Genomic DNA, 13,059 nt, shown 5'->3' with positions numbered 1-13,059 from the left:
TTCTTGACTTGTCTGTCTTTTTGTAAAAGTATAGAAACGCAGTTCTACACCAGAAAATAAAAGATTTACACCTGAACGCTTCAACAACACAACATATCTCCTTTTATGTTATGCCTCTGTACATTTTCTGTGCACAGAGCCCCTAAAAGCCAAATGGTGTTTAATAGATTTTTCCAAGTCTTTCTTTCTGCTTGTCAAAATGACTCTCAATGGGTCAAGTGCCAGTGACAGTTTAGGGGAGGAGGGTTTGTAGGTGAGAGAAAGTGTTTAACAACCTGAGAACACTTCTGATTGTGTAAAGGGAGAGCAGCAGATAGAGCTGAGTTGTAAAACTTTAATTGATCTGCGTAAAGTGTGGAAGCTACTGCTGGCCTGCATGTTCAGTGCTTAGTTGCGTGCCCCCTCTAAACCCCTCCAAAGTGGTGATCATTAACAAAAAAAGAGTTTCTTTTCCATTAAAAATTGCTGGATGACGCAAAATCAGTCATAAACGGTTGGCTTTACGGCCCCAGACTTATATGATAAGTTTCCCAGTTTTTATGTGGACATGCTGCTTAGTTTGCCAGGTGTTAAAGAGACCATAGCTCATGGTTCCAAGGTTCAGCATTTCACATTTGAAACTAATATGTCAGTTTACAACTTTAACTGTTAACATGACAAACAAGAAAAATCTCATATATGTGTCAAAGAACAAACTGGAGTCTCCTTTGTCTTAGATGACTGATCAGTTTGACTCGCCCAACTTTCTTTCAAATGCTGTATCTTTGCTTCTTCACCCAAAATATAAAAATATAGCATAATTTAGTAAAGATGTCATCTTGGAACTACAGTTAAAACCTAAACAGCAACACAACTAGCAATTGACAATATAAACTGCTAGAGGATGAGAGCATTGTTTGAACTATTCCTGCTGTAAGTATGAATCCAGTCTGTTTGCAGATTTGTACGGACAGAGAATGCATAGTGGTCGATTGATTAAACATACCAGAATTTGTCTAGATAGGACACATGAAACTCTATAATTTTTACTTGTAATCTGGCATTTTATGCTTTTTAAAAATATATAGTTTATTAATATTTTGATATGGTGCCAAATTACAAGTAATGTCAGGTCAAAGTACCAAAGTCAACTGAATTCTTCAATGTCATTCAGTTCATCATGTAGTGCCAGTTGAAGAAAAATATCTCGAGGGGACAGTGGAGAGGAACCACTCCCTTTGAACAGGAGAAACATCCAGCAGAACTAGACATGATATAAGCAGCATTTAGCTGCAACTGACTAAAAGATGAGAGAGAACAGAAAATAATCACTTTGATTCACTGAGCCATAATAGAAAAAAAGAGCACAAATATTTAATGGTAGCAACAGTTTAATTAATGGCTTTGTATGACCGCCATGTTTGATTTGTCCAGAAAATTATATATGCTGGTATAGTTTAAGAACAGCAAAAAAAAAACCACAGTCATAGATAATGTCAAATATCACTCACCTACATGCATTTGCTTGAGCACAGTTGCAAACTTTCAGTGTCTACAGCAATATCCTTAACATGCAGAGTGAACGGGGCTAAAACTTGGAGCCAAAAGTTAAGTGCATCCATGCGTACATAATACTCATTATCATTTCCACTTTGGTGCAGGCACAATCATTTTGTCAGTCCTTGGCGGTGACAATAATAGCAGATGAAGAGACTAACCAAGTCAGTGATAGATTCATTCATTATGTGTAAGATGAGTCCTGGCAGGACACAGTGAGCATCATAAAATCAAATTGTTTCCATGAAGCAACAGAAGCACAGGGCTTCTTTGCAACTGACAGCTTTTGACCAAACACATTCATTTTTTTTTTGTTTTCTAATAAATTTAGTCCCACTTAGAGGGAACTGTGACCAAGAGTTTCAGTTTTTGTTTTCAGAAGCATGAATTGGCTGAACAAAGGTTGCCCTCGAGATGTTAATAACAGACCTGTGTTTGTCTCGTTTGCCCTAGATGACAGTGAGCCAGTTGACAGCATGTACGATGCAGAAGCCGACCTCCCGGGTTTAGCAGCTGGCAGCGCTGATAGCCCAGAAGAAGACGCCGAAGATGGCATCATCAACATGTCACCTCTGCCCTCCCCGACTCCTTCGCATCAAAACAACCATCACCACCACCTGCTGCACCCCCACATCTACACGTCACACCATCTCCACAACAACAACAGCAGCAGCAACGACCAGGACTTCACCACACCTAAGGAGGGCTCGCCCTACGAGGCGCCCGTCTACATTCCCGATGACATTCCCATTCCCGCTGAGCTGGAGCTGCGGGAGTCCTCCGTGCCCGGCGCAGGCCTAGGCATATGGGCCAAGGCTCGCATTTGTGCTGGTGAAAGGTTTGGCCTGCACAGCGCAAAGCATCATGGGTCCACAGGCAAAGACAGCTCCTTTGGATGGGAGGTAGGAGCCACTATGGAGTCCATATTAATTATTGCTCTTGCCATATGTATTCTGTGGAACAGAGACAGAAAGACATTAAATGAAGCCGCACTGAGGATATTTGCTGACTACATAAGCAGCTCTCTATTCACATTTCCACCTATCACTGTTGGTTCTCAGCAGCATACATCTCATCATCGGTGTAGAAGCTCAATGATCACTCCATTTGCATTCCCTTTATGATCTGACCTCATCCTTGATACCCGTGCGGCGAGACACTCCCACACATCTACATACGCGTAATATGCTCATCTGCAGCCGCACCGCAATGTCAGATGGAAAAATCTGTCTGATTAGTGGAGGTATCAGCTTTTATGGGCGTCGGTCTGAAGCGAGCGCACTCATTTGGTCACGCCATCTGATATGGAAATGGTAGACGCGTGGTCCAGCGCGGTGGCGGCATATTGAACTATTAATTTTCATTTCAACATGACATTAGAGGATATTGAAGTTGTTTCAGTGAGCTCATTGGGGGCAGGATGGAAATCCTGGTGTCTGTCTCTCTTTCTCACGAGCCAAATCAGGGATGAAATCTACTGGCCTGCTTCTCATTCTTATTGAGTCCATCTCTGTTCACTCTTAGAGGCCATAGCATCACATAGCCTCAAATTACTTTTGTGAGTGACAAAGAACCCAAACAATCGTGGCTCTTGATAGCTATTGCTGCATGAGCATTAAACAACACCAGCCCTCTTAGAGTTTGCTTTGTCTTAAATGTTTTTGTGGGACTACATGCCTTTATTCAACAGTAAATGGACAGGAAGAAGAGCAGAGAGAGAAGGGAGTTGCAATCAATGGCACAGGGATGGGAATCGAACCAGTGACAACTGCATTTAGTACATAGCCTCAAAACTACCAATGACCTATGTGGCGCCCCTATTTTAGATTGTTTTGTGGACATGTACATATTGTTGCCTGAATGTATTCCCAATATTCTACTAACGTTAAAAAAATAAGGCACAATCATTCAGTATCCCTGACATTTATTGGAATGCCTAGTGAAGATGTTTAAATGCCTTTAAATAAACTCCTCTTTTACTGCAGCAGGCCTTACTTCACTCTCAAAACTTCCTAAGTCTGGAATGGCTATAAGAAAGTAGTTAATTCAAAGAAACAATTGTTAGAAAGAACCCATATTTATCTCCCTATTATGTGCTGTGAGAATTTAGATTTTATTTCCCATTACATATTCAAATAGAATTATAGTTTTAAACAATTTTCACAAATCTCTAGCTGACAGGGTTAAAGAAAACCAAAGAGGTTGATTTTCATAGTTTCAGTTCCAGTAACTTTTTTTTTCACGCATTTCACACTCTTTTCTTCCCACCAGTTTAAGGAGTATGCAGGCTATTAAAGTACACAGGCACACTCTAAGTGGCAACATGCCAGGTGCAACATTTTCCTTTTTAAAGTTCACATCATGGCTAGCCATTTGGGGTGCACAGGGCTTACTTCCAACAGCTACACCCTCCTGTAGCTCTCATGTTTTCTCTGTTTTCTTCCTCCTTTCTATATTTCTCCAGTCATCTGACTAATGCATATACAACAACTATGCTTTAAGTCTTTGGGTTGCAGGAAAAGGCCAAATTTAGTTTCAATGTTTCAACAAAACAAGTATGTGGGGATAAATACTTACATATTTCAGAAGAGGGAGATATTTAGTCAAATTTGGCCAGTTCTTCAAGAATTCAAGACTATTAGTTCACACCGTGTCATGATCTGAGACCTTGTTAGATTAATATATTCGATCTCATATTTATCCTTTAAAATGCAGTAGCTTTAACGGACAGAAATATAACCCACATTATTTCACGAGTACTTTCTGACACACCAGTGACTCTCAGAGTGCTGTTTCTTGACAGGGTTCTCTATTTTGATCCAATTTGAGTTTGGACTAGGACATCTCAATAAGCTTGTTCCAACACAGGTCGAACTGAATTTGGAAGCTGCTACAATGTCTTTTTCATAAAGTTTGCAGATTGTCTTTAAAGTTGTGAGAAAGACTAGTGTTCAAGTTGTTATAAGCATAACTATCATAATGACAAATGTCAGCATTCTGAGAGTAGCACACAATGTGTAACTACAAACTGTAAAGAAGGAAATAGGTCAAAATGGGCGTTCACAGGGAGTGAGGCTAACATATTCACATATAAACTTGAACAGAGTTTTTCTGGGATTGTTGATGCTGATCACTTAAGACATAATCAAAAGGATCAGATTGGGAGATCTAAATTTTAAAAGGCGACTGGGTGTTTGTCTCCTTAAATTAGTAAGAAAAATACATTTGAATGCTTAAAAATCTAATTCTGCTATGATGTTTGCACTTTTAGTGTTATTTTATAACAGTTTGAACTTACTATTTTCAAATTAAAATTAAAACTTGGGGTCAATTTTGTTTAAGTTTTATTTCCTTCCAGGGTTATGCATTTGGTCTTTTCTTCCAAGCTTTTGAGTAAAGAGTAACTGATCTGTTTTCTTTTGTAAATGATAATAGCAGTACTAACTCTGGCTAAGGTTCTGTTTTTTAAAATGTCCTGTCTGGACTGAGGCTGGAAACCTTCAGAGGCTCTCCTCTCCCAGACTCTTATCACAGACAGTCATAACAGTGGGCCTGTTGATAGTCATCAAGAGACTCCCTTAGGAGACCCTTAAAGCCCATATTTCTTCCCTTTCACCATCAGCTCCTCTACCCATCTACTGCCTCTGGTCTTAGATAAATAGACAGACGAAGGAGTGACTTGTGAATTCTGGTTCATAACAAGAAAAATGGGTGAATTGATGATATAAAATGCATAGTTCTGTTGCAGCATTAAATGTTTGAGATTAATGTTTGTGAAATATTTTATTTTTCAGCCTTAGACAAAATTGACAAATGTTTTATGAGCAGTGATGGCATAGTTACCTTCATAAACTATCTCAATTACTGATTATTCCTTGAAAAAAATATCTTAATTAACTGAACACTTAATATTAAAAGTAACAGATTTAGATTACAAGTTATCTTGCCTGTTATGTTCAGCAGCTGCCAACAACAGCTGCGTTAAAATAAAAATGACTGCCAAGGTGAGTAAACAGTGTTTAAGGGGAGCATTTCTCTACAACATACTGTCCATACTGACCAACCTCTTCCACTCTTCTCCATTTACTGCTTGTGCATTGAAGTCCAGTTTTTGTTGTTTGGGGAGTGGAGGACCTCCTACATTTCAATTTAAATATCAATTACATTGGACTTATACTTCTTTAAGAAGCTCCTACTCTTCCCAACTATCCTTCTTCATTGTATCAACATAATAATGTTTCTCATTGAGTTCATATGAACTGAGAAGCAGTTCGTATGAACTGTAGTTCCAGCGGGTATTGGCTAAGTAATCAAATCAATGCATTTAGGTATCTAGACATGGTCAACAATAGTGTAAGGTCAAACAATGGTAATAAATGCAGGATGCAGTGGTGACCCTCTTTCATAACCCGCTTTCCTATCAGACAACTGTCAAAATAAAGGCCACTGGAGAGAGTAAAAATCTTTTGAAAAAAAAAGAAAAAAAGTAATTGTAATCAATGGGAACTTTGAACATGGCATGGAATAGATCAAAAAAATTGTAGGGATTTTCACATGACCATCTCTTTAGTTTAGAGATGATCTGAAATACAGAAACCATTGATTGAGTGGCAGATGTGTGCATGGAAATACATGCTTTGATGATGTCATAGAAAAGTGGGGAAATGATAGAAAGGCAAATAACCACTTGTTATAACTAAGCCATGTGCAGTAAGATCCTTGAACAAACAGATCACCATATCTAGAAACAAAAGGTCTACACCAACAGAAGACAACACACACTACCATTCCTGTCATTCAGGAAAGCCTCAGGAAACTGGGGCTCTATGGTTTATACAGATTAGCAAAAATTGGACAATGTCATATAAGAAAAATGCCTCATTTATATGGTCACATTCAAGTGTAAAGTTCAGAATTTGGGATAAACCATATGAAAGCATAGATCCAACCAGCCCCATATCAACAGTCCAGGCTGGTTGTGGTGGTAAGGTGGTGAGGTACTTTCTTGGTGAACTTTCAGTCTCTTAGTAACAAGTGGGCAATATTTAAATACCGCAGCCCACGTGACCATTGTTGGTGACCACATCCAGACCTCTATGACCACACTGTACCCATCTTCTGATGACTGCTTACAGCAGGATAAAGCACCATGTCACAAAGCTCAAATCATCCCAAACTGTTTTTGGAACAGGACAGTAAAAACACTGTTGTCCAGTGAAATGGACATCCTCTAGATTTTATTCTAATATAGGAAAGGGAGATTTGTATCATGGAAGCCATTGTTGTAAGATCTGTGCCACAGAGAATTAAGACCTTTCTAAAGACAAAATTGAGTCCAACACAGAACTAGCTGGGGAGTGTATGTACTGTATGTACTAGACAGGCTATAGTTTATACAAGCCACTTACAATCCACGTTTGCAGTAACCCATATTGCTTTTTCAAGCACTCTAGCCTTTAGATGAATCAAAGAAGCTCAACAATATGTTGGATGCTTTGAGGCTTTCTGGAAGCCAGAATGGAAGTGCATACTGGTGAAGAGAAAAATGGAATAATACAAAGTAAGAGTGAAAAAGTAAAACTGACAGAGAAAAAAGGAGCAAGGCAGAGAGGAAGTTGACTATTGTCTGTCCCGCGGCTTAGGGAACTGGCTAAGGTGTTAACTCTGGCTCATTTTAGCAAGACGGACAGCTCAATCTGCGAGCTGCTTTGCTGCAGGCCATGACCATTCTCTTCTGTCTCAGACGCCCTCTCTGGGCCTGCACTGAGTCATCCATTTAAAAACCATTATGGCCCCCCTTTAGCACAACATGATAGAACGTCAGGCCCCCAGTCTTCAGAGTGTGTACATTTGTGTCTCTCTGTCTCTTTCTAGCTGTGTGTGCAGGGCTGGTTACCCCTGTGGATAGGAAGGTCTTAGCAAGCCGAGAGAGGCACGACCCATAGAGAGTACAGCAAAGGGATCTAAGTGCAATAGTGACTGCTGCTATTATCAGGCTGGTAGATTGACCTGACTTGTCTATTGATAGAGGCATGTCACCGTACAGTGGCTTGAGGTATTGTGCTCCTTATTGACTACCTTACTAGTTTCACTGCCCTGATGTTTCTTGGGTACTCACAAAGCAATATATGCTACAGAAATAGATCTGTGGTTATCTTAAGGAAACAGACAGATTAGCTAGGTCTTCTTGATGTGTGTCTGATTGTATCTAATCCTGCTTTGTGACCGTTGGGTGTTTTTTTTTAATCATTTTTTTTACCACTCTTTGGTAAAAAATGGCATCATGAATGCCACTCATTAGGCTTTGTACAACAATCTCACTAGATGTGGAAAGGTAAAATTACTTCCTTGGAAATTTTTCAGCTTATGTTCATAGTAAAATGCCTTTAGGGTATTTTTTTACACTGGAAAGAACAAGGGCATATCATAGAGTTTTATTTAGAGATGTCCATTGATATAGACCGTTTGTACAAGGTCACCATAGGTCACCCCGAAAACATGTATCATAGAGTCCATGTCAGCCCTGCAGTCATGTCTGTGTGCACTTGAACACCTTGGGATGACATTGTTTCTTGGCAAACCTCTTCCACACTGTCCCCATATTCCTTCTCTGTTTACTTTTTGTGGGGTGATTTTCCATATCAGTATCATTCATTCAGTGATGTGTGGAAAGAGGGGGAAAAAATGCAAGCTCTTCTGTTTGCCCAGTTGTTGACTTAATGATAGGCTAAGACGTCTGGCGGGCACTCTTATGTCGCCATGTTCCCATGTGACAAATACTTATCCATACATGGGAACATGTATCTCCTTTACTCTGTTCTGCTTTGACAGCTCTCTTTTCAAATGGATGCCATGTTGCTTTTGTTTAAGTCTTTTTTTATATACATTTGAGTGGAGAAGCCCTGGCACACCTCGACACATATCTGTCCTGGTCCAACTCCTCGATCCTGAAGTGTTTGTTCAGCTTTTGTGTTCTGACTGAGGAGGGCAGATGGCCAAGTTCCTATGCTGCAAGATATTCCCAATGTCATTCAAAGGTTCTGCTTGCGTCCTGGGTAATCTGTTTATCCACACAAAAACGTTTTATTTTTTTCTTTCTGATCCTTGACCCTTTAGCTGACTGATACCAGGTTGATGAAACAAAGATAAAACATCGAGGCAGATCAGAGTTATTCCAATGTTTCATTCTAATATCATTTAATTATTTCATTGCATATTATATTGTTTGTGGTTAAATGGAAGTCCCTGACAAAGTCAAAAAGTTTCAATGCAAAAAACAAATGTATGAAGTACTTTTATGCATGCTAAAACTCAAAACGGGTCCGTGGGGACCCTAACACCATAGGAAGGTTAATCGAAGCCCCCATCACATATAGTATTGACGTATGGTATCTGTGGTGGTGGGGGTTGTTTTTCATGTAAATTGGGTCATTATTATGTATTTTAGTAATCAAATCAAGACCCTACTCTGGTGTGTTTTTACCTGAGCTGAGAGTCCTTCATCTAAAGGCAATCAGAATGAAACACAGCAGGTATTTTAAGTTGTACCCATTTATGTCTAGTTTAGCAGAAAAGAGAAAGATTCAGGTTATATTAAAAGGCCACCTCAGCCTTTTAGTATAGTAAAAAATAGTATTTTTTTGTTTGTTTTTGATTTGTTGTATTTAAATGTCGGATGATCAGACAAAGAAACATTGAGTAAGTACAAAACTTCAGTTTTCAAATATTATTTTAAATCTTGAACCTTATGCATGATTTAAAAAAATCATCCTCATATATCTTGTGAATCAGCGGGTGGAGTATTGCTTTCAAAAGGTTGTGGGTTTGATTCCAGGTTTTTCATGTAATATGTCGATGTGCCCTGCAAGGGTTAGGGTTAACCCTAACCCTAACCCAAGCTGTGCGTTGTGCATAAAGACACATGTGTTAATGTGGATCTACTGTAAATTACTTAAAATGGACAGTAGCAGGACATTGATGTGCTATATAAATTTACTCCACTTACCAGAAATTTATTGTAACTAACCACATTTATTGGAAAGATGGAATTGTCTAGCCACAACAGATCCGTTGGTACAGATTTATGAACTTTTTAGGCTGAACTAGGTTAAAATAATTCAGAAAGTAAGACATTATCCCCCAAAATAACAGAAATCTGTCATTGGAAATGGCTTCAAAGCTATTGTTAATGCTTTGGGCTTCCACCAAACCAGTGGGAGCTTTTATCAGTGTCGAACATACACAGGGGTGGCATCTCAAAATTACTTCAAGAGCATAAAAGAACCCAGAAAAATATGTGCAGATATTCAATTACCTGTGCTAGTGTACTTTTTTGCAGCATTATAATTACATGTTAAACTATCTTCAGCAGATCCAAATAAATTTAGCAGGTTTTTGTTTGTACAAAATAAGGAAACTTTTGCTTCTACAAAGAGTGAAGATTGTTTGAGAAGCTTGATTTTGTTTTTATGGTAATAATTTTTTGATATTTCTACATGACATATTTAGAAATATATTACATATTTATCTTCTATAATATAGTGAAAATGATGAACAAGACTTATGTTAGGGGTAAAATATATTTTTAAAAATGTTTAATTTATATTAGTTTTAAAGGACTTTTCGGGGTTACCAATGTATGTAGAAAATTATTTTGAACCAACTCTGTAATTGATAACAAGTATGTTACAGTGTTATTTCATAACAATGGAGTTCTTCCTCACTGAGTAAAAATCAAAGGTTGGTGTTTTCCAAACTGTTCCAAACTGCTGCTGCTGCCATACCGGATGCATTTGTTTTAAGAATTTTAACGCATCTTTACCAGGATTGCCAATACTTCTGGGGGGAGTTATATATATAAAACTATTTATTAAACATACAAAGTTGATTTGGGATATTTGCCTAGTCTCAGAGGGTAATGAAAGGGACATTGAACATGTGGGTTCTAATAACAGTATTGACCAACAATATGTGGTTTCTGTCATCATTATTTGACTTTGACAAAAACCCCAAGTTTATACACAGAGCAAAAACACCACAGAAAGTTTATAACACCACAAGTCCCGGGTTTGGGTGCTGTAATATCTTCCATTCACATTCATTTTATGTCGGTTTTAAACATGCCATTAGCCAATTTAATCCAATTTTCCCAGCTTTCGGAGCACTCCAGTGGAACAGATTTCCTCTAATATTAAACATATGGTCGCCGTTGCCCCTGGTAACAGTGCAGCAGCGCAACGCTTTTTTATTAACCTTAAAGACAAGCCTCCTGTGTCCCTGCGAAAACCATTGTCAATTATTTTCAACGAACTCTGTAATTGATAACAAGTATGCAAGGCAGCAAATTAAATGTCAGGTTTGATTAGTATCCTGATGCCTTATCATTTGTTCATAACTCGTTACCAGCATCTGTTAATTAGTTAATAAATTAATCCATAGGGCAGATGAAAGGTGTGGGCTTTTGAGGAAGCACATGGGGCTAAAGTCATCCATCTTTGAAGGGAGTAGAACTCAACAAATATTGTCCCAGGGATTTGGACTGTTATTGCTTGGTCACTGGTTTTAAGACCTCGGCCACTCTAGCCAAGCATTCTGAATGGAACCTCTTATTTGCCCGAATGGCACCCCCACAGTCTCCTCTCGCATCCCTGCCACAATGCGACCCTTTATTAGCATGAGGTTTCCCTTCTGCAGACATGCTTTAAACATTAATTTAAAAACCCTTATGTTAGGCCATCAGTCCTCTGTGGTGAAGCACAGGTAACTTGTATCCAGTCTTCCTTCAAGCCCACACTGTGTGTGTATGGTGAAACCTCATCGTTCATCATAGCCCTGATAAATAGTTCCATCACTGAGTGCCTTGAGGCAGCACCAGATAGTGACATTGCTCTTTACTGGTGTGGAAGATGATATTTGTTAAGTGTTTATGCTGATTCTTCCTCTTACTAAGAAGCTTCCTTTCCTTTCTCCCCCATCTGTATGTCTTTGAAAGCCAGATACATGCACACATGTAATTTCTTTGAATTTTAATCCTTTGTGCAACTTAACATTTCTCTGACTTAAGCATGAGGTGGGGACCTATTAAGTAGGATCCTGTGGTCATTGCATTTGCCATTTTCTATATTCGGATACACAATATGGACCAAAAACCACATGGCTGTAGAAATGATTATTTTGTGTGAGCGGTGCAGCAAGAGGAAAGCACGACACATTGCTGTGCCTTTTAATTACATTTTATAAGGTGCAAAGAATTGTGCTTTGGCACAGACTGTGTCTTTGTCTGAGTAAAATGGGGGCAAGTAAAAGTAGGCTCTGTGTACATATGGTTGCAGAAGGAGTACTGATGTTATTTTGCAAGTACAGCCATTGAAAACTTTGGGATAGCACAATATTAATACAGTACTTGGGTGTATGTATAAATCTAAAAAAGTGATTCAGTTTGAAGTTATGCAGGCTTGTAAGAGTTGCAGTTATAGTCACCAAAACCCAAGCAAGACAGAGACAGGCATGCAGGAGAGTAACTTCTCCCATGTTTTTCTTTCCTCGACTGGTCATTTGAAAAAACATGGTAGAGTGAGAACCTAAGTGCAATGATGACATCAAGTCTAAAAACAGTGTTGAACTGTTGACGTGTCAAACATGCCAGGGACGGCTTTGCTTCGGAAAGTCTCCGCAATCGCTAAAGTGATTTTCACAGTTTTTCTCCTCTACTGTCACTGAGGACAACACCTGGCCTTTTATCCACATGCGACAATAAGGTGCGTTTAGAGGCAGTGTGGATTGGTAGATGCATTTTGATATGTGTATGTGTGCATTTTTGACATGTACAGTGACTTGCAAAAGTGTCCATACCTCTTGATAAACTGTTTCACATTTCATCATGTTAGAACCACATCTTTACTATAGTCTACTGTCTTTTTGTGGTGTAGACCAACATAATGTGTTGCATCATTTTGAAGTGGAAGAAAAATTATGTGATTTTCAAAAAGGCTATGGGTCCTTTGGATATGTGTGAACCAGCTTTGTACATCTATGTGCTGAATTTTTGCCCATACCTCATTCTTCTTTTTAAGCGCTGTTAGATTCAAAAGAAAACATCAGTGGACATCAATTTTCAAGTCTTGGATTTACGTCTGGACCCTGATTGGGATATTCTACACATTAATACCGTTTAACCAAAGCCATCCCATTGCAGCTTTGCCTGTATGTTTAAAGTTCTTGTCTTGCTGGAAGGTGAACCTCCACCCATGTCCCCACATCTTTAGTCCATAGGAACTTTCTAGAATTTCTTCTTAAGTTCTGTTGTTAGCTTCATCCATCTTCCCATTAGCTATGACCAGACTTTGTGCACCTTTACCTTTACCATTTTCAGAGTGTGGGTTGGAACCTGGAATCTATTGATTAGATGACTTCTGAAAATAATTGTCAAGGTGAGGGGTCTAAATTTAAATACATGCCACACTTTTTCATTTCACAATAACAGCCACGATAGGTTTCAGTTGAGGATGTACAAGCTACATTGGG

General features: G+C 38.9%; 1 protein-coding gene across 7 annotated transcripts in view; it reads left to right on the top strand.

The window, feature by feature from the left end:
- The window catches only part of prdm16 (PR/SET domain 16), a 204,314-nt gene that overhangs the window by 67,330 nt on the left and 123,925 nt on the right, over positions 1-13,059 (top strand). For all 7 annotated transcript variants that reach the window (XM_023335432.1, XM_023335415.1, XM_023335406.1 and 4 more), the window contains exon 2: positions 1,990-2,438. In XM_023335432.1, coding sequence (XP_023191200.1) covers positions 1,990-2,438 — 449 coding nt within the window. The remainder of the gene's footprint in view (positions 1-1,989; positions 2,439-13,059) is intronic.

Source organism: Xiphophorus maculatus, chromosome 1, assembly GCF_002775205.1.
Source record: "Xiphophorus maculatus strain JP 163 A chromosome 1, X_maculatus-5.0-male, whole genome shotgun sequence".
In the NCBI taxonomy this organism is placed as follows: domain Eukaryota; kingdom Metazoa; phylum Chordata; class Actinopteri; order Cyprinodontiformes; family Poeciliidae; genus Xiphophorus; species Xiphophorus maculatus.
Note: the sequence above shows the minus strand (reverse complement) of the source record. Positions and strands in the feature narration are given on the sequence as shown.